A 22,259-nucleotide genomic window follows, 5' to 3' on the forward strand; every position below is an offset into this window, starting at 1 on the left:
TTCCCTAAGACTATTTTTTTAATGATGACAACGTATCAGCAAATCAAGGTTCTGGACAAAATAAAGGCACGAAAAGTGCTCTGTTGCATGAAGTTTATCACTAATTCTTAGCTCAGTGGATAGGAATGCCAGCTCTGGAGTCAGAGCTCTTGGATTCAAATCCTGAATTTGTCCAGATGCATAACTCTGGGCAAGCTCCTTAACTTTCCTGATCCTGTTTCCATGGCTTTCAAATAGAGGTTGATAATAGTGCCTACCCACGGACAGATCTCACAGCCATCATGTTGAACAGAGAAGCCAGAAAAAACAGAGTACGTAATATACCCCTCCACTTAGGTGAAGTGCAAGAACAAGCAAAACTATGGAACAGAGGTCAGAATAGTGGCCACCTTTGTGACGGAAGAGTACTGACTGGGAAGGGGCACAGGGGAGCCTTCCAGGAGGTGGAAACGTTTCCCTTGAGCTGGGGGGTGGTTACACAGGTATATGTAAACATCCATTAAGCTATACATTAAAAATTTGTTACATCTTGGGGCCTAGCCCTGTGGCCCAGTGGTTAAGTTTGCACGCTCCACTGCAGGCGGCCCAGTGTTTCGTCAGTTCGAGCCCTGGGCACGGACACGGCACTGCTCATCGAGACACGCTGAGGCGGCATCCCACATGCCACAACTAGAAGGACCCACAACTAAGAATATACAACTATGTACCGGGGGCCTTCGGGGAGAAAAAGGAAAAAAATAAAATCTTTAAAAAAAAAAAAATGTGTTACATCTCAACAAAAATGTAAAGAAAAAGAAAAAAACCACAGTAGCAACCACATAGAATTGTTGTGAGGATTAAATGAGAAAATGTACGCACAGTGCCCAGTACATGATAAGCATTCTATATAAAGTCAGCTGTTATTACACGTGCTTAATAATAGAATTATTATTTTTGAGATGAGTCTACTTTTCTTTTTACCACCCCTCTGTTCTTACAGTTTTTCATACCATTTCAAACTTCCTTCTCTTGCTTTTGCAGCTTTATATTGTTCTCCTTGTATTTAAATAAAGCAATTATATAGTTTAGAACATTTTGAAGAACATTTTTTTAAAAAGTAAATAAGGTAGCCAAAAATACAGGCACTTGGGGGCCGGCCCAGCAGCACAGTGGTTAAGTTCACACGTTCCACTTCCGCGGCCCAGGGTACGCCAGTTTGGTTCCTGGGTGCGGACCTACGCACTGCCTGTCAAGCCACGCTGTGGCAGGCATCCCACATATAAAGTAGCGGAAGATGGGCATGGATGTTAGCCCATGGCCAGTCTTCCTCAGCAAAAAGAAGAGGATTGGCAGCAGATGTTAGCTCATGGCCAGTCTTTCTCAGCAAAAAGAAGAGGATTGGCAGCAGATGCTAGCTCAGGGCTAAACTTCCTCAAAAAACAAACGAAAGGGGACGGCTCGGTGGTGCAGCAGTTAAGCGCACACGTTCCACTTCAGCGGCCAGGGGTTCACTGGTTTGGATCCCAGGTACGGACATGGCACCAGTTGGCATGCCATGCTGTGGTAAGCGTCCCACATATAAAGTGGAGGAGGATGGGCACAATGTTAGCTCAGGGCCAGTCTTCCTCAGCAAAAAGAAGAGGATTGACAGCAGTTAGCTCAGGGCTAGTCTTCCTCAAAAAAAAAAAAAGAAAAGAAAAATACAGGCACTTGGAAATAACACTACGTCAATGGAAATCAGCATGGAAGCCATCAGATGTTAATGGACTACAGATCCACAAGAGCTCATCTGGATAATGAGTAGACACCAGGGCCAGGCTTTCCTTTCCAGGAAGTTCTAAATTCCAGAGGAAGTTTAAACGGAAAGAAATTCAAGGAAAGGGTAAACAAAAAATGATGCCTTTGAAACTTTTTTAAAGGAAACATTACCAATCCATCCATCCCTGCTGAGCCAGCTCTCACTCTGAAGATCATTTTCAAGTTTCTTTGACCTGGTAAATTCTCTTAAATGTTACCTTCAGTTAGGTTGGTCACACAGTTATTTTTTCAGACTTACCTTTATAAAAGCATAGCCAACACCATTATCCGTAATGGTGAGACCAAGGGAATCCTCAGACTTATAGACATCCACTTCTTTTCTGATCCCTTTCACGTGGGCAAATATGAAATCTTCAAGACCCAGTTGTCCTCCTAAGAGTTTTTCCATGTCAACTTTAGGGGTGTTTAAAGTGCAATACAAGATCTGCAAGAAGAAAGAAATATGTTAGGTCAGTTTCCATCAGGATACCATTCTAGTCATTAGTTTAATAAATATTTGAGTGAAATAGTCCAGAATTTATGATGCAGAAGGTTACATCATTACTTTTAGGTCATACGTATTGAGTGTTTCCCATAGGGCAGGCTCTGTGCTAAGCAATTTACATCCGTTATCTCATTTAATCCCCACAATCACTTTATAAATACATTACCATCTCCATATTACAGATGAGGAAATCGAGGCTGAGTGAGAGTAAGTAACTTGCCTAAGATCACAAACCCAGCACTTGCCAGAGCCAAGATTCAAGTTCAGGGCTTACCAACTTCCAAGTGGTTTAAACTCCTATGTTACCCGCCATATAGAATGCCGAAATCGAAGGCTGTGTTCCCAAAGGGAAGGTCGTGATCTGTATGCTACCATGAAAATACAGGCAAGACTACTTTCAAAAAGTGGCGAATTTTTTTTTTAAATAAGGCACACTTTATTTATCTTGCATTATAATGCTTGAGAAGAGTAATTTAATTAGTGAATGAGGTGCTAAAAATAAAAAGGTCTAAAACCTGGCTAAAATGGAACTTAAAGACTAATTAAGCCAATCCCTTAATTTTTTTTTTTGGAATTTTTAATTTTTTTAACTGCAGAAACATTGGTTTATAACATCATATAAATTTCAGGTGTATACCATTACATTTCAGTTTCTGTGTAGATTACATCAGGTTCACCACCCAAGACTAATTACAATCCATCACCATACACACATGTGCCTAATGACCCCTTGCCCTCCCCCACTTCCCCTTAGGTAACCACCAGTCTAATCTCTCTCTATGTGATTGTTTGTTGTTGTTTTTATCTTCTATTTATGAGTGAGATCATACAGTATTTGACTCTCCCTCTGACTTATTTCACTCAGCATAATACCCTCAAGGTCCACCCATGTTGTCACAAATGGCCGGATTTCATCATTTCTTATGGCTGAGTAGTATTCCATTGTGTATATATACCACATCTTCTTTATCCATTCATCCGTTGATGGGCACCTATGTTGCTTCCAAGTCTTGGCTATCGTGAATAATGCTGCAATGAACATAGGGGTGCATGTATCTTCACACATTTGTGTTTTCATGTTCTTTGGATAAATACCCAGCAGTGGAATAGCTGGATTGTATGGTAGTTCTATTCCTAATTTTTTGAGGAATCTCTGTACTATTTTCCATAGTGGCTGTGCCAGTTTGCATTCCCACCAGCAGCGTATGAGAGTTCCCTTCTCTCCACATCCTCTCCAACACTGTTGTTTCCTGTCTTGTTAATTACAGCCATTCTGATGGGAGTAAGGTGATATCTCATTGTACTTTTGATTTGGCTTTCCCTGATAGTTAATGATGTTGAACATCTTTTCCTTTGCCTGTTGGCCATCTGTAAATCTTCTTTGGAGAAATGTCTGTCTAGATCTTTTGCACAAATTTTTAATTGGGTTGTTAGTTTTCTGTTGTTGAGATGTATGAGTTCTTTATATATTTTGGATATTAACCCCTTATTTGATATGTGGTTTGCAAATATCTTCTCCCAATTGTTAGGTTGTCTTTTCGTTTTGTTGATGGTTCCTTTGCTGTGCAGAAGCTTTTTAGTTTGATGTAGTCCCATTGGTTTATTTTTTCTGTTGTTTCTCGCTGGGTCAGACATGGTACTTGAAAATATGCTAAGACTGATATTAAAGAGTGTACTGCCTATGTGTTCTTCTAGAATTTTAATGGTTCCAGGTCTTACATTCAAGTCTTTAATCCATTTTGAGTTAATTTTTGGGTATGGTGTAAGATAATGGTCTACTTTCATTCTTTTCCACGTGGCTGTCCAGTTTTCCCAACACCATTTATTGAAGAGACTTTCCCTTCTCCATTGTATGTTCTTGGCTCCCTTGTCGAAAATGAGCTGTCCACAAATGTGTGGGCTTATTTCTAGGCTCTCGATTCTGTTCCCTTGATCTGTGTGTCTCTTTTTGTGTCAGTACCCTGCTGTTTTGGTTACTATGGCTTTGTAGTACATTTTGAAACCAGGGAGTGTGATATCTCCAGCTTTGTTCTTTTTCCTCAGGGTTCCTTTGGTTATTCAGGGTCTTTTGTTGTTCCATATAACTTTTAGGATTCTTTGTTCTATTTCTGTGAAAACTGTTGTTGGAACTTTGATAGGCAATCCCCTAATTTTAAAAAAGAGGGAACTGAGGTCTGGAGAGGTTAATGCAACTTGGTCAAATTCACATCCTGGTAGAAACAGAACAAAAAACCGGAACTGTGGAAAGTCATGTGGAGATTTTAAAGGGACTTCTTATGTTTACCAAGTCTTTATTTGACCTCATCTTCCTTCAAAAATATGATTCATTTTGCTAAACTCTGCTGTGCTACTCTTAAGTTTGTGAACCATAATTTGGGTAATTTGTGGGGCCCAAATACAAAATTATGGAAGAGGAGAAGGAGGACTGAGAACATGTCATTGGTTTAAAAATTATGTTCAACAAACATTTATTGAGTATCTTCTGTGTATCAAACCAAAGAAGGATATTTTAACACAGCTGTTTTATAGCGAAACAGCTAAATGAAAAATTTTTTAATTTGATTATCAAGTAATGTTTGCCACAGATATTAACCCTTCCTCCATCCCTGAGCCTTGCTTCAGCCCCCATTTTCAGCCCTTTCCCTGTGTCCCCAAGTTTCACAGCATTCCGGATTCCCACTGGAACCTTGAGCCTTAACACATCCTTAAGTCTCACCTTCAGATGCGGTGCAATTACTACTTATTAAACGGCTTTTTAAGCCACATCAAAACACGAATTGGAAGAGCTCTCCCTGTTACACAGTTAAAGGTGCAGCAAACTCTGACCAATCCCAAAGGTGGAGGAAAGCAGCTAGTGACAAGGACAAGGGAGAGGCCACAGGATACAAAAGAATGAATGTCTCCAGGGAGAAACTACTGCCCCTGCCCTTCCTTCTTCCCATCCAGGTCTGTGGGGACCTGTGTTAACTGGTGGGCCTTTAATTTAACCCTCGTGTTCCCCGGGAGGACATCATATATTTGGCTTTGCAGTTAGTAAGTTTTTGCAAATATTCTCCAGGGTAAAAAATGTATTATTCACAGAGGGGGAAAAAAAACACATTTAAACCAAGAATGGCTCCTATTTCGTATTCTAATTGTGAGATCAATGGTACAATTAGTCCACTAACAAAAATCATGAATAAAGGTTAGAGGAGGGAAAGGAGTATGCGTAGACCCCTGACTCTCTGACTCCCTTCTCAAAATGATGGCAAGTGAGTAGAAGAAATAAACAGTTCAGGGGAAGGCCCAATGGCCAAGTGATTAAGTTCGCATGCTGTGCTTAAGGCGGACCAGGGTTGCACCGGTTCAAATCCTGGGCGTGGACATGGCACCACTCCTCAAGCCATGCTGAGGCGGCGTCCCACATGCCACAACCAGAAGGACCCACAACTAAAATATACAACTATGTACCAGGGGGCTTTGGGGAGAAAAAGGAAAAATAAAATCTTTAAAATAAATAAATAAATAAGCAGTTTTCTCCTTGTTCTTTTTTCAGTGAATCTGTTCATGGTATTCAGAGGGGATCCCAACCACCACTAATATAAAAGCAACTTACCAATTAGATAGGAAATAAAACATTGAAATATAACGGTGATATAACAAGGTAGGGAAAAAGCCCAGAAAAGGAAATCCCACACAAAGTGAACTTCTAGTCACTAAGCCACTTCCTTTCTTTCAATTTTTCACATGCTCGCTGCAGAGCAAATACGAGACTTCCTGTAAGTATAACCCCTTCCATTGTGCTCCCTCCCCTAGAGAATAACGTTCCAAGCCAGGCAGCCAAATGTTGGCAGGCAAGATACTGCACTTTTTTTTGTGGAGGTAGTGGAGCCAGCTATATCCTTCACGGATGGAGCTGCACAGGAAGTTGTGGCAAAAACCTTCAGGGATGTAATGGTCACTGGGAGGCGGAGGAAGAGCCCTCTGCAGCAGCAGGTCACTAAAGCTCCGCCACTTCAGGTCAGCTCTTCATGTGAGAATAAAAACCTAACACACAATCGCAATGCACAACTACCAGCAAATATATCCATAAGTACACAATAAAGGGCTAGAAATGCAAACACATCCTCATAGATACTGTATTTCGAACTGAAAAACAAGAAAGCGATACACCACTTTCTTTTTTGTTTGTTTGTTTGGGTTTTTTTAAAGATTTTATTTTTGCTTTTTCTCCCCAAAGCTCCCCGGTACATAGTCATATATTTTTAGTTGTGGGTCCTTCTAGTTGTGGCATGTGGGATGCCTCCTTAGCATGGTTTGATGAGTGGTGCCATGTCCGTGCCCAGGATCCGAACCAGCGAAACCCTGGGCCACCGAAGCAGAGTGCACGAACTTAACCGCTCGGCCACAGGGCCGTCCCCATATACACCACTTTCTAAATGCTGCAGAGTTCGTGCTCATTCGCCCACTCATCAATTATCGACTGGACACCTGCTCTTTGCAGGTTCTGCGCTGCACGCTGGATGTACAGAGATAAATACGACAGTCCCCATACACAAGGAACTCCCGGCTGGTAGCCGCTCCGCTGAGGTACAGTGAGGCAGCACAGAACCAACTGTACTATACTAAAAATCATGAGTATTCAAACCAAAAGGAACCTCAAATGCATCACGAACTTTCCTACCTTCATTCATACATTTCCTTCAACTCAAAATCTGAAACGCCTGCCCAGCCACTCCGCCCCTCTGTCCTTGTCTATTGAGACTCTGCTCAGATATGACCTCCCAGGTGGAATCAATCACTCTTTCTTTGCTCACATCATTAAATCTAATACCTCATTCGAGCGTCTGAGTCACCCTGCCTGGAAGTCCAATTGGTTTAACATACATATTTGTCCCTCTCAGAGAGACGAGATCTTAGTCATCTTTCTCTCTGCTACAATGTCTAACACCGTGCCCTGCCCAGTTTACATCAGAATGGCATTTACATGCGCTTACCTCATTTAACACAACATTCCTGTCTACTAGGTTTTATTATCCTCATTTTGTAGATGAGAAAATTATGTCTTTATCCAATTAACAAAGCTAATAAATGTTTAATGTTAAAAGAAAACATGACAGACAAAAACAAGAAAAGAAACAGTGAAGTGGTCATGTTATCAACGTTCCTCCAAGAAATATTTGCTTCCGGAGTTAAGTACACTGGATGAAGGGTAGTAAGATATAGTATTTAACACTGGGTTTTTCTGTATTCTGGTGAACAAACTAAACTAAATCAAAAGGAAATAAACTTGGGGCCAGCCCGGTGGTGTAGTGGTTAAGTTCATGAGCTCTGCTTTGGCTCCCTGGGGTTCGAGGATTCAGACCCTGGGTGTGGACCTAGCACCGATCATCAAGCCATGCCGTGACGGCATCTCACATAGAGTAGAGGAAGATTGGCATAGATGTTCGCTCAGCAACAATCTTCTTCAAGCAAAAAGAGGAAGATTAGCAACAGATGTTAGCCCAGGGCCAATCTTCCTCACAAACAAAAATAAATAAACTCATGGCAAGGTACCATGTAATACAAGGAAAACGATCCATCCATTAGATACAATATTTCTGATGTTTGTCATTGTAAAACAAAATCCTTAGCATCTTCTGGGGCATCCATATTTGGTGCTTTACCATCATCATTGCCCATTTTCATCAGAGAGATGGAGTACTCACGGCTACTCCATTTTCTAGAGCAGCACTCTCCAACAGAAATGTAACACAAGCCACAGAAAATTTTCTTTTTTTTTTAAATGTCTTTTTTTTTTTTAAAGATTGGCACCTGGGCTAACAACTGTTGCCGATCTTTTTTTTTTTTTTTCTGCTTTATCTCCCCAAACCCCCCTGTACACAGTTGTATATCTTAGTCGCAGGTCCTTCTAGTTGTGGGATAAAATTTTCTAATAGTCACATTAAAAAACATAAAAAGAAACAGGCGAAATTAATTTAATTTACTCAATTATACAATCCCATATATCTAGAAGATTATCATTTCAACATATAATCAGTATAAAAATTGAGATAGTTTACATTTTTTACTAAGTTTTTAAGATCTTACTCAGTTTGGACCAGCCATTTTTAAAGCGCTCAGTATCTATACTTGGCTTGCAGCTACCATGTTGGGCAGCTCAGGCGTAGAATCTCATGTCTTTATCAGTTTTATACTTTGTATTTTTCCCACCTCCATATACTGCACGTCATTCCCTTGGCCAGAAATGCCATAGCTTAAACCCAACTTCTAAACCCAGTCTTTAAACCCTGTCAAAATCTTCCCCACCCGACAAAGCCTAACCAAACTACTACATTTTCTATTATGACACTAGACTAACGTTATTTCTTCATTTTCTATATACCAATTAAATTTTATACATCCTTTGTAGGGCTCACCATATGCTTCTTTGTAAACTTTTAGTAGGTAGGGATTTATTTTATCGTCTTATTTGTCTTATCATGTGTCTATCACTGTGCCTTATCTAAAGGGAGACATGGATTAATTCAAGGAGCCGGATGACGGAAGGCCTTGCGTTGTTATTGTGCCAGACATCAAGATCTGTGGTATCCATTCCCCTCCCCCTGATTTTCCTTTGGAAACTTCTCCTTCTCCATTTTAAGCCATATGGTAACTTGAGTAGGAATGACCCCATCCTCAGTTCCACGAGGAATGAATCATAATTAGGCTTAAATCAGTTAATAACTAATTCATACATAATCCACTTTAGGCCAACAAGATCCAAGAAAGAATTTGTTGGGGTTTCTGGGGAAAGAATCCTCTTCTCTTTTCCACAGAAGCTACTGGAAAGGTGGATCTCCCTCTCTGCCTCTCTTTCTACCTACTATCTCATTTTATCCTTAAAAAACAACTCAGTGAGGTACACGGTGAATTTTGTTTCTTTTAAGCACTGATGTATTATGCATCTTTATCCTAATTTCATATCCTATTCTCTATCAAAAACGTCAGGCACAAATAAGTGCCTTCCCCTTACTTCCAATATCAGCAAAATAAACAGACCTCTAAGAGGAGCTATATCATCCTCGTAAGGGTTGTTAAAAAGAAAAAAAAGAAAAGATAAAAGGAGAGGAAAGAGAAGAAAACGAGAGATTCAAAGGTAAGAGACTTGGCTCTAGTTCCAATTCTGTCCTCCCAGTGAGCTCCGTCAAGGGTCCTCATGGACATCATGGCGTTAGTAAAGCTTGGTCTGTATCACAGGGTTGTCACAAAAAGTCCATAAGAGAGTATATATAGAAGTATTTTTTAAGTAAGAATTCTTTATAAAGGTTATTATTATTATTCCTGGAATACAGGTACTTCTTGTACAATAATATTTACACCCATGCTTGTTAGCTTCTTAAATTGCAAGACTTTTCCTGAAGAAATCAGATTTTGCTCCTTTTTAATGTCATAACCAGAATGGATTTCATTTTTCCCCATAAATTACATTATCCTTCAACTTTTTTATTGTTGAAGGATAACTCGTGGACAGTATTACCATGAATTTATATTTCAATTGCTATTTTCCAATTCTTATCACATAGTTATAATTACTCACCCTTGAAACTCAATGTGGCTAGGATGATAAAAGTCTGAACCACTGTACAGAGCCATTAATGTAAATCAATACTGCTTTTTCTCTCCATTATAGATTCCACAAATGTGCTTTGTGAATAGGGTTAAATAAATCATTTGTCATTAGTGCTTCAAAAGATATTCTGGCCCACAAACAGGTTACAAATCTGTCCAAAAACACAAATTCATTTTTAAAACCCCAGTAAGTCCATTTCCAACTTTCTTTTATTTAATGCTTTTCTTACACAGGAACTCAGTTGGCCAAAGATTCCACATGTTCCAAAGGTCCCTGGAAGAAGTTATGGGCTTGTGTAGCTGGCATTCCATTATTCATGGATGTGATTTTAAATATACTCAACTGGAACAGTGACCTTTTGTGCTTATCTAAAGTAGCAGTCCAGTCACATACTGTGTAAGGAAGTTTTGGTCAATGATGGACCACATATATGACAGTGGTCCCATGAGATTTGTATCACATGACCTAGGTATGTCGGAGGCTATACCATCCAGGTTTGTGCAAGTACACTCTATGATGTTCACACAATGATGAAATCACCCAAAGACACATTTCTCAAAATGTGTCCCCATTGTTAAGCGATTCATGACTGTATAGTAATTTAAAAATTAAAAATGCCCAAACTTCCCAGGTTAATCTTTCACAATTTTTTTTGTTTTTCTGATAATATGGAGACATGCTGGGGTACATGAGATCAGTTTTCTCTTAACTCTTGGACACAGGATCAGTCACTCTGCTGATTCAGAGGACGGTACTCCTTCAGCTGGCAAGAGTGGGGAACACACGTGCTTTTATTACACCATAGTAGCAACCCCTAATACTTCCGTCCTGTCATTCTCATGAAGGATTTGTGACTCCTGAGGCAGAGTGTGGCCTTCGTTTTGCCCCATTCCTCGTTCCTCTGGAAGAACTTGTACAACCTTTGTTCTTCGTTAAGCAACACATTACTCTATTATTAAATATTTTAACACAATTACTTTCCTCCATTTCAATCTATCCCAAGAATCTTGCTAACTTTTTACATGTTTTCTAAAAGAAGCATTATAGAAATTACAGTCAATGTCATTATAGAAAATACAGAAAGTATATAATAATAAACCTAGTAATTAACTAAACCACACTTTCATCAGGAGTTAATAAACTAGAAAACCACTTGGATTATGTTTCTTAATGACTAAGGTTTATCTGGTTTTTTTCTTTTTTTTTTTAAAGATTGGCACCTGAGCTAACATCTGTTGCCAATCTTTTTTTTTTTTTTTTCGCTTTTTCTCCCCAAATCCCCGCAGTACATAGTTGTATATTTTAGTTGTGGGTCCTTCTGGTTGTGCCATGTGGGACGCCGCCTCAGCATGGCCTGACGAATGGCACCATGTCTGCGCCCAGGATCCGAACTGGCAAAACCCTGAGCCACCAACACGGAGCACGTGAACTTAACCACTCGGCCACAGGGCCAGCCCCTGGTTTTTTTCTTATTGTCTAAGTCTCAAAGACTTTTTCTCAAAAAAGAGGAAAAGAAAAGATTATTTAACCTACATCTGGTTAATTGCCCTTAAGGTAACAGGAATTAAAAATCACCTGAAACTAAGAACAGAATAATTATTGGAGGGGAAAAACACTACCTATTTACCCTGAGTGCTTGAACAGCAGGGGCTTGCTCTAGCCAAGCCAGGGACAGAATTATGTTACTCAAAACCTTTCCAAAAAGCTGGATGTCTTATGCTACATAGTTCCCTCAAAATATTTGGTAAATGTGTTGTACCAAGGAACTTCTGGAACTCAAACAATTCTTCAGTTAGTCACAGACTGCTCATCCCTCTTAGCTGTACCCGGTTTGGATACTGCTCCCACTTCCAGTCAAGTACTTGAAAGTGAAGGAACCGGGGAGAGAGAGGCCTGGAAGAATAGGAAAATAAAGTCAAACTTTAGGGTCCAAAAAAACATTACTTGATTACTCAAGAGCACCAGGTACTTTCACATATTACCTCATTCAATCCTCACAACAATTCTATATGAGAGGTATTATTATATACCCATTTTTTACAGATTAGAAAATAAAGGTTTAGAAATCTTGCCATTTGTGACAACGTGGACGGACCTTGCAGGCATTATGCTAAGTGAAATACGTCAGACAGAGAAAGACAAATACCACATGATCTCACTTATATGTGGAATTGAAAACAAACAAGCTCATAGATACAGAGAACAGACTGGTGGTTGCCAGGGGCAGGGGTGGTGGGTGGGCAAAATGCGTGAAGGGGTCAAAAGAAACAAAATTCCAGTTATAAAATAAATAAGTCCTGGGGATGTAATGTACAGCATGGTGACTGTAGTTAATAACACTGTACTGTATATTTGCAAGTTGCTAGGAGAGTAGATCTTAAAAGTTCTTGGCACAAGAAAAAAATATTGTAACTACATGTAGTGATGGATGTTAACTAGACTTGTGGTGATCATTTCACAACACATAGAAATCTTGAATCATTATATTGCACACCAGAAAGTGACGTAATGTTCTATGTCAATTATACTTCAATAAAAAAATAAAACAATAGAAGGAACAATGGCTAAGAGAGACAGAAAGGTGTGCGTAGGGTCACACAGGCCATAATTGGTGCAAATGGGACTCCATCTCCGATTGTCCAACCCCAGCTCTTCTCCCTGCAATGTTGCCTCTCTGGCACCTAATATCTACACAGGGAGGTCTAAGCTACTGACCACTTCCTAAAGCATCAGCTCAGCTAATCCTTGCGAGCAGGTCATGAAGGCAGGCATCACTGGGCCCCGTGCAGAGGAGAAAACCAGCTCAGACCCACGAAGCGATTTGTCTAAGGTCACACAGCTAGTGAATGACAGAGTCAAAACTGGAATTCAGACTTTGGGCTTTTTCTAAGCCATGATACTGGAGCCATGATGTAAATATAAACTCAGCTTTGAATTTAAAACTAGAAGGCTGAGACAGCACAGTTTTTGCTCTATATGGAGCCAAATACACTATGTTTATCCAATAAACCACTCACTTCCTAAAAGGATTTAAAACAGCTTACAAAAAGGAACTATTTGTAATTGGACTTTAAAAGTCAGACATATTAGATGATTAATAAATATCAAAAAATTAATGACATTATTGTTTAATTTGATTTACTTTAACTTTTAAATTATTTCTTCCAGTTAAATGATTTTAAAACTGACTAGTTACACTCATTTCTTTGTATTATAAACACAGTTGCTTAAAACCTCAAGCCTACTATTTTCCCAGTATAATATGTGTAGTAAATTTCTAAGTTTTTTTTTAAATATCCATTATGCTATATACACAGTGCCTTTGCCCTCACCTTGTCAATGGCCACAGTCATCAAGAAACAAGTTTCACAGTTTGGAAAAGACAAAATTGGCAACAAGACAGATATTTAGAAACCTGATACTGTCAGCTCTATTTAGACCTTCATAAGGATATTGTTCAAAGCCCTGCCTCGAACTGGGTAGAACTTTCTATAAATGATTCACTTCTAAATTAGCCGCCCTGGGTCAGCAGCAGTCTTAAATAAAAGGTGAATCATCCTTTGTACTCTTCCTTCTTCGGTACAACTACTTTTTTCCAGCGTTTTTAGTAAGTAAAATAATATGACAAAAATAATTTTATCCAAAAAAAGGAAAGAAAATCAAATTTATATTTGTTAGTCTACCGAATGACTTCCCAGAGCAACCAAAAGAACATTGTCTTTTGCTAAAATGAAAGCTAATCAAAGCAACTATGTATCAAAGAAAATCAAAATCTCAAAGAAATCCTTGAAACACAAAAGGCTAAAAGGATAGGGACAGGTTTTAGTCTTGCCTTTGTGAACGTTACACAGACACTAAACCAACGAGGAAAAGAAATCAAATGTGTGTAGCTATATATATCATCCTCTTCCACAATATTCCTCCAGCCAGAGGAGAGACCTGAGCTTTATCCTAGTCTCATAACACTGCGAGTTACATGCCAATTTTAAAGATCATAAATCACTGCCATTCCCCTTGTCAAGTACTGTCTCAAATTTTCCAGCTTTCTAAACCACTTATCTTCTTAAATCTGTCCTCTCGTTTGACATTTAAGATGGAAGACAGCCTAAGAGGGCAAAGAGAGTCTATAACAAAGGGGACAATTTACATCTGAGACCAGTGAAGAAGTGTGGCTTGTGAAACATAATTAATATTATAAACTAGAATTATTAGTAGAGATGTATGGTTAAACTTTGCAGTTCGCCAAATGAATATAGAAATACAGTTCATAAAAGATGGTTATTAGATCACAAAAGGGTCCTTAATCAAAATTTTAAGATTTGTGTTTCCACAGCATTATTAGCCCAGGACACAGACTTACGACGAAATGTGTACAAAGGATGTGATATTTAAAAACCACCCAAATGAATCATGGAAAATTGGAAAGCAAGCATGGTGAGCCCGTCAGGTGTCAAGATGGGGGAGGCTGGTCTATTCCTTACTACTCCCTAGAACAGAAATTCTGACAGAGATGAGCACTTTATGAAAAAAAGGGGCCATGCGAGAAACATCTTGAGAGAGAGAGAAAGACTGAAATTGATTTTTATTCTAAACTAGGACACCTGAAAGACATTAGGAAAATGTACTACAGAGTGACTGGGTTAGAGGTGACAAAGGAAAATGTACTACAGGGTTCCCTAGATGAGGGTGACAAAGGCTTGGGGGGAGGGGGTGGAGACAAACTCATTGATCGCCTTAGACACTTAAATTATTCATTAGAAAGTTTGAGAAGCATACAAAACTTCACCTATGGGAAGAGCTGGTGTGACACAAGTGAGGTTAGCCCTGAATCTGGGGAGCGTGTGTGAAGATTCTCCTAGGCTTGGGCTTGCGCCATTTTGAATCATTTCCCACCCCAGGGATAGAGAGCCCCAAGAACAGAGGCTGGGAAGAGGTGGAGAGCAGCTGCCAAGAAGAGAATTCTGTCACAGAACGGAGACACTTAGACACAGCCCTGGCTGAAAGACTCTTGCCTCTGCTCGAGCTGTTTATTACCAGCTCCTGCCTCCCACTCTCACAAGCAGCTTCTTCCCTCCCCCTGCTTGCCAACATTACTGCCATTCCTGCCTGTCCTGCTCCTGGGACTGGGGCAGGCGAGCAGTCAGAAGAGGGGAGGAGGACCCAGCAGGGTCAGGAGGCTTCCCGAAGAAGCTGGCGGCTATCACGGGGCTCCATCCTCAACTCCCAGGAATGTGTCACCAAGCCAGGGCCAGGACGAGGAGTACCAGAGTCTCCTGGCTCCAGGCTTCGTGCTGACACTGCGCCCTCACTACCTGCTTCTATTTTTATGCCCACACTCTTCTCTCCCATCCTCTCCCCAAATGCCTCTAATTCAAAACCTTCCTTACTGCCCAGCAAACTGGCTTGTATACTGTTGGTGCTTAATTAGCAAATGTTTGATAAACTTTCTCACATCATATTCTTCTTTTTCCTCTTCTCGTAGGCAATTTGGTTATAACTGGGATGACCCCAGGTCCCAGCTTACCCCTGTTGTCCCAAAGTAATTATTAATACCATCCCTTTCATTCTCTCAAGTGTCTGGGTTTAGAATATAAATTATATGGCCACCTATTTATAATGCATCTTCTGTTAAGTTGACCAAATAAGTATGTTCCCATTTCAGGATGGTAAGACTAAGATAGTACAGGACAAAAGGAAAAACATGTGATTTGGATTTTGAGGAAAGGCAGTGATAGAGTTCTTCCTTTACCCCTTAGCATCTAAGCAATCTTCCCCAGAAGCTTCTTGGGAACAAATATCAGTGTCCATGACTTGAGCATAATTAAGATTCTAGGAGACTCAATGAGTGTGAGGAGAATTGAGAATGACTCTAAATGTTCAGTGGTGGAAGGGAGAAGAATAGAATTATACGCTGAGACACATTTTGTCACAGATATTCTCTATGCTTAGAAATATGACACAAAGAAACATCAGTATTACTAAAGAGTTATTTTTGGCTCAGGAGAAACAAGCATTGACAAAGACAATGCAAAACAATTCTGAATAAACTGGTATATTTACTACTTCTCTGAGATCTTCAACTTTGTTGACTGAAATAGTTTATTAGGTTTATACTAAACTTTATTGAGGAAGTTCTCATCAGAAGAGTCCAGATTAGTCCCTACAATGTAGATTTCTACGCTGAGATAACTTAGTTTAAGGGTCATGTATACAGATATACTTTTAAATTTGTTTTCCTTATTTTCTCAGATTAGGCAAAGGGTAGGAGAATGAAAATTTTACAGGTCTAGAATAGACAAATCACAAGGAAAATTTGCCAAAAAAAGTATCAAAAAATGGCCAGAGAAAGCATCTTTTTAGAGGGAAAGAGAACTAACATTTATTGAACAATTGCTCTAGATACCCAATAAGCTATTTCATTCCATTCTCAAACAATCCTATAAGGTAGATATTATTTGTACATTTTCCCAGTGAGAAAACTGATGCCAAAAGATGGCATCTCCAGGCATCAAACCCAAGGCATGCCACCCTACACTGAAATTCACCTCCCCATCAGACTGACCCCAGAGCTTTCCTATCAGCCGCCTGACTCTCCATCTTTCCTAGGACCCCATAAGCCTGCAAAATAGCCAAGCAACACGTGGAGCTTTGAGAGTCTACAAAAGCCTGAAACCCCAAATTTAACAAACCCACCACCTGTTCCACTCTGTATAATTACAATCCTAAAAGACTGACCCTAAAAGTATAAAACCCACAGGAGGTCTTCCCACTGGTTTTCCCTTCTTGTTGCTTTCCCATTTTGTCCCCCTTGTCTCCTAATTTCACAGTGTAGAGCAAGTACTTAACGTCAAGCAACCCGGCATAACTGCAGTGTTGCAGGGGGAGGGTGGTGATGTTGGCCTCTAAGGAAAAAGACTGAAATTTTGTGGAGCTTTTTTGGTTGTTACCATGATTGTCACACCACTGGCACTCAGGAGAGACAGGGGATGAGGTAGGAATACTATATGAACTCTAAGGTTCAGAGAGGCCCAGCTCAGTGAAGAGCTGGGTGACATTTTGCATGATTTTCAGATGTCTTACTAGTTACTCATGGTGGGAAGAGAAAATATATAATTACTTAAGCTCAGACCCTGTGTTACAGATAAAGTATGTTTTGTTATGAATTTTCCTGGACTGCAATTACCGTGTAAATCAAGGGAAGACTGATTTCTTTGTGCAGAACCTTACCAAGAATTGTTCATCATTTCAGAAAAGTTGCTGACAGTAATTTCCAGGGGTTCTGGTAAGAAGAATTATTTCAGGTAAGATAGCATGGGTTAAATGGTGATAGCAGGTAGTCAACAATAATTCCTTCCTCCTTAACACTCATGATGTGCTTCCCTTCCCCCACTCACCTTTCCATAAAAGCCAGAAAATTAAGATAGGAAGGGGACAGTATAAAGAATACAGAAGGAGAAAGGGAGTAAGAGGAGTGATGACCAGCACCTAATACCTAACGAAACCCAGAACACACTGCTGGTATCAAATGTAAGAAGGTTCAGGAGGTTAAATTAAGGTTCTGGCCCTGGATCACGAAGGACATAGTGTTAATGTCAATCACACAACCACTACTACATTAATGCAACATACAGATATGTAAATTGTTCCAAGAATGGATACAGAATTATCATATCTTCCACCTTGTTACTGTGTATCCCTCTAAGGTCACTTATAATTAACGCTGTAACTTAAGAACCTGTGACTTTCACAGACTGAGATGTAGATCCTGGATTTTAGCCATTAAAAAAAAAAAGCTGAGACCATTTCTCTACATGTGCTTTATCTCCAGGGAGATTTTTTTTATATAATAGCATATATACTTTCTAAATACTCTAGTTCTTGAGCCTCTTAGCCACTACTTATTAAGGGTCAGATATGTTTCTGAAAAGCTAATATACTATCACTGACGAGGTCTAAAGTGCCTTCTTGCCTTTCACTTATCCACAGAAGCCACAGGACCTCCCTGGTATTAGTCATGTCTAAGCTTCAACTTCCTACTCCATATTTGAATCTCCAAGAACTCAGCACAGCAAATAGCAAGGCTAGAGTTTCTCAGATGAGTGAGGACAGCCAGTTTTTTAGAACCCAATCCAGAGAAGCAGTGACAGCCATCCATCCCTAATTGGCTTCCTCTTTCCTTTGTCTATCCCAAATATTTAGCCCAAAGGTATTTGTTAATTAGTTCCTTGTGTCTGAATAGTTTCAAGGAACACCTTTGGTTACCTCAGGTGATGGGGATTTTATCATAAGGAGACACACAGAAACACAAGCAGCTTTTCAGAAGACATGCAGACTTCTTAGGAATTATTGACAATTGGCTCATCATCATTAAAGACACAATATCAGCTCTCCTGGCATGAAGGATGCTCTGTGGCCCCCTGGGACACTGCAAGGACCCTAGCGACTCTGCCATTCCCACACCTCAGGGGCTCTTTCTTAGGTCCACTCTTTCCTTCTGCCACTACCAACTGTATAGCATAGGTATATAGTGCGCTCCTAGTTGCATTAAAAGAAAAGTGGAAGCAGGGGTGTCTATACTTACACAGATGTGCACATACTTTCACACGTACACACACACTTATAAATTCATAGAGTATTTTTCTGGAAAGATGGCCAAAAATGTGGCCACAGCAGACGCTTCTGGGGAAGAGGACTAGGGAACTGTGGTTCTGGGTGACCCACTTTCTTTGAATTTTTATTATGTGCATATGTCATCTTTTCAATTAAAATAAAAACTGGTTTTAAATAACATCAGTTACTGTGCACCTCCACTGTGAACTTCCGCTTCACAGAGAGTAATTTCTGCTAGTAGATTCAGGGAATGAACAAAACACAAAAGCACAGAGACCGCTTTCCTTTGTTGGTTTTCAGTGACACATTATGGACACCCTCATTACCTAAGAGCCAACAGGTGGATGGGAAGGGGCAGACCTGAGAGGCAGGGTGCAATTAAGAACGCTGGAGGAGGTCAAGAGACGGGACAGGCTGGATTAGGAATAGATTTTACAAATTGATTATAGCTATCCTGCTTATATCCAGAAAGTTTTGAGGCAACTACAAAAGAACTTGTGTGACATCACCATCCCAAATTGCCAAGCAATACATTTGAAGTCAGAAAAGCAGAAAATATGCCCTAGCTTCTAAAATTTTATTTCAAGTTTATATCACTGGGCCTTACTGAATCATACAAATGGAATTCTATTTTCTAAAATGTTTATTGAGCTCAAAACACTTCATGTTTTATTTATCTCTGTTGGACAGGGAGGACTACTGGTGTTTCAGTCTGAAGCTCTCTGTCCTGCACCTGACTAACAAGAAGCGACCTGTAAATGACCATTCAAACACACCAGGCTCTCTACAGTTTCAAGGATTTCCATAGTCCAGCCACTTGCAAAGCAGACAGAGCTTTTGCTATGTTTTGTTTAGCATTTTAGTAATGTCAAAAACAGCCTCTGATTTGAAGTCTTTTTATTTCCTCAGTTTCGTTGCCACACTTTCCCGTATAGTTAGAGTTTCACAATTGTGGAATCAAAATTACATGTTGCGTATATACACTGAGAAGTAAATGTACACATGGCTCAAGACTTTTGGGGCTCTGCCATAATTTTTCCAGCCAGGCTCCATCTCACCCTTCTTTGATCTCTGCCTACCATATCCCCACCAGCATATCTGGTACCTCCGGCAGCATCCTCCATATTCCATATACATATCAGCATTATGCATAGTTTTAGTTTTACTCTTACCACCACCACTCCTATATATTGTAAGCTCCAGGCACTTGGTGCTAACCTTTTGTACGTACTGTTTCAATACTTTGTACACAAAGATGACACTCAAATATTATTGAGTGCACAAGCCCTGCAGGAATCTTCAAGCTGAAAAGTACCTTGGCTCTCCTCATCTAATTAGTGGTTCCTGAACACCTCTCTACTGATGGATGACAGGCTGACAGCCTGGGGATCAGGGAAACTTTCAAAAATTACAACATTCTCAGGCCCAAGCCCAAATCTGTAGAGGTGGAGCCCAGAAATCTGTTTTTTTCAAAAGGTCACCAGGTGATTCTGAGATACAACCACTCACTTGGGAACCACTGATCCAGTCGACCCCACCCCATATCACATATGAAGAAACTGAAGGCCAACGAGATGGAAGACTTACCCAAAGCTGGACAGTGAAGAGAAGAGATCAGCAAAAAGACCAGCAGAGGACAAGGGTAAAATGGAAACTATCTGGCAGAGTTCATCAGAATGAAATAAAATATAAGCGTTAAGTAAATAGAATATTATCATCATAGACAGGGAATTTTTTTTTTTTTTTTTGAGGAAGATTATCCCTGAGCTAACTGCTGCCAATCCTCCTCTTTTTGCTGAGGAAGACTGGCCCTGAGCTAACATCCATGCCCATCTTCCTCTACTTTATATGTGGGACGTCCACTACAGCATAGCTTTTGCCAAGCGGTGCCATGTCCACACCCGGGATCCGAACTCGCAAACCCAGGGCCGCCAAGAAGCAGAACGCACGCACTTCAGCGGTGTGCCACCGGGCCAGCCCCTTACAGGGAATCTTTTTATCACAGAATGCGACAATTGAGGAATAGCTTTTTCTTTTGAAATTATAAAATTACTTATTGAGATTAATTGAGGAATAATAGATGATGCAAAAGTGAATTTTCTAGATAACTGAACACTTAAAATTATTCCAAACTGTTGAAGGAAAGCTTTCTACAATGTATTACACCTTAGAAAAAAACAGTAAAATACACATATCACACCATAAGCTAACGAGCTGACACCCTAGTAAGTAATAATGTGGTACCATGATAATTATGAGCGCCACTGGGAACATTTGGTGGGCAATACGCCCTTTCGGGATGTCCCCCAACTGCCTTGCTGGTGTAGTTTGTGTTTCTCTTCTCTCTCATGGATCTCCCTACCTTCCCGCACACTCTGACCCTCTTCTCTGACCATCATTCTCTTCAGCTCAAGCTGCCATTTCTGTGCCCTGTTTCTTTCACGTGGCTGACTTTCTTTTTCTTCTCTCCAGCACATGGCCTTCATTTCTCCTGCCACTGCTGGAGTTTTCAGCATTGGGGCCAACAGAGCTTGGCTTTCATTTTCTTCTATAGGTCAGCCAAGTTGGCTTATGATATCTCCTAGTCTTTTACTCTCTCCATCTCTTTTCATGCTGCTCCCTTGGGATCGGGCGGTTGAGGCTGGCTGGACAGCTGGTTACAAACGAATACATGGAAGTATTGGAGGGAGTGGAAACCAAAGCCCTCGAGGTATGAGCAAGGGAAGACGACCTCCCAGAGGGTTGAGCTCTTATTCTCTCGGCCTTTTAATATACATGTTTATTTCTGTAACTCGCTTTTCCCATTTGGATGAATGATGAACTGAAAGGCCCAGAGTAAAAAGCTACTAGGAGTGAGTTCTGTTCAAAATTAGAGGTTTACGTTGGAGTCTCAGTGAGTCTGCCTGAGTTCTCAGAATAATGCTGAAACATCTTTAAAAGAGATAGCAGAAGAACATGGTGTGTAGCTGCTGCTCTTTTGATGCTGAAATTGGTTTAGATATAACAAAACTGTCCTTAAGACTTAAAAAAAGCAAAACAACTCACTCACATATCTCAAATCCCAGTTGAGCTAAAGTTACAAATCACATCCATCTGCAGAAGATGGTTGCGAGATGACTCAGATAATGAAGGGTCATAAGCCTGGGCTGTAGTAAACATAAGATGTAAACATGGCCTTCTGGTTTTCACTCTGTCGGAAGCTCTAATTCATTTCTAATTACTGCCTCCTGGAAAAACACTGTGCTGTCTTGCCTTTTAAATGTCTTCCTCATTTACCAGTTTATTAAAGGATATGATAAAGGATACAGATGAACATCTAGATGGAAAAGATGCATGCGACAAGGTATGAGGGAAGGGACACAGAGCTTCCTGGCCCTCTCGCCGTGCGCCACCCTGCCAGCACCTCCATGTGTTCACCAACCAGAAAGCTCTCCAAAAAAAGGCAAGGAATAGCTTTTTTAATAATATATAAGCACTTTTTTTCAGTACGTCCCTTGGAATGTTGGTCCAAGGAGTGTTATGCAGAGGAAAAAAAGGACAAGTTCCATAGTCAAATAAACGTGGGAAAGGAGAAACACCAAGCTTTTGAAATTTTTACTGGACTTCTTAGAGCCTTTAATATGTACTACGAATTTACAAGATACATTTTTCAAAGTTATTTGACAACTGAAGGCATTTCTCTATAATATTTCAAGAGATTAGTATTCCTTGGAACACATTTTGGGAAACTCTTCTAGCTGAACTAGAAACTAGTTAAGTTTCTTCTCTTTGAACTGA

General features: G+C 40.1%; 1 protein-coding gene across 3 annotated transcripts in view; it reads right to left on the bottom strand.

The window, feature by feature from the left end:
- GIPC2 (GIPC PDZ domain containing family member 2) overlaps positions 1 to 22,259 on the bottom strand; it is a 76,542-nt gene that overhangs the window by 41,786 nt on the left and 12,497 nt on the right. For all 3 annotated transcript variants that reach the window (XM_014740030.3, XM_070267473.1, XM_070267474.1), the window contains exon 2: positions 2,036 to 2,221. In XM_014740030.3, the coding sequence (XP_014595516.2) occupies positions 2,036 to 2,221 (186 nt within the window). The remainder of the gene's footprint in view (positions 1 to 2,035; positions 2,222 to 22,259) is intronic.

The sequence above is a fragment of the Equus caballus genome, chromosome 5, assembly GCF_041296265.1.
Source record: "Equus caballus isolate H_3958 breed thoroughbred chromosome 5, TB-T2T, whole genome shotgun sequence".
Taxonomy (NCBI): domain Eukaryota; kingdom Metazoa; phylum Chordata; class Mammalia; order Perissodactyla; family Equidae; genus Equus; species Equus caballus.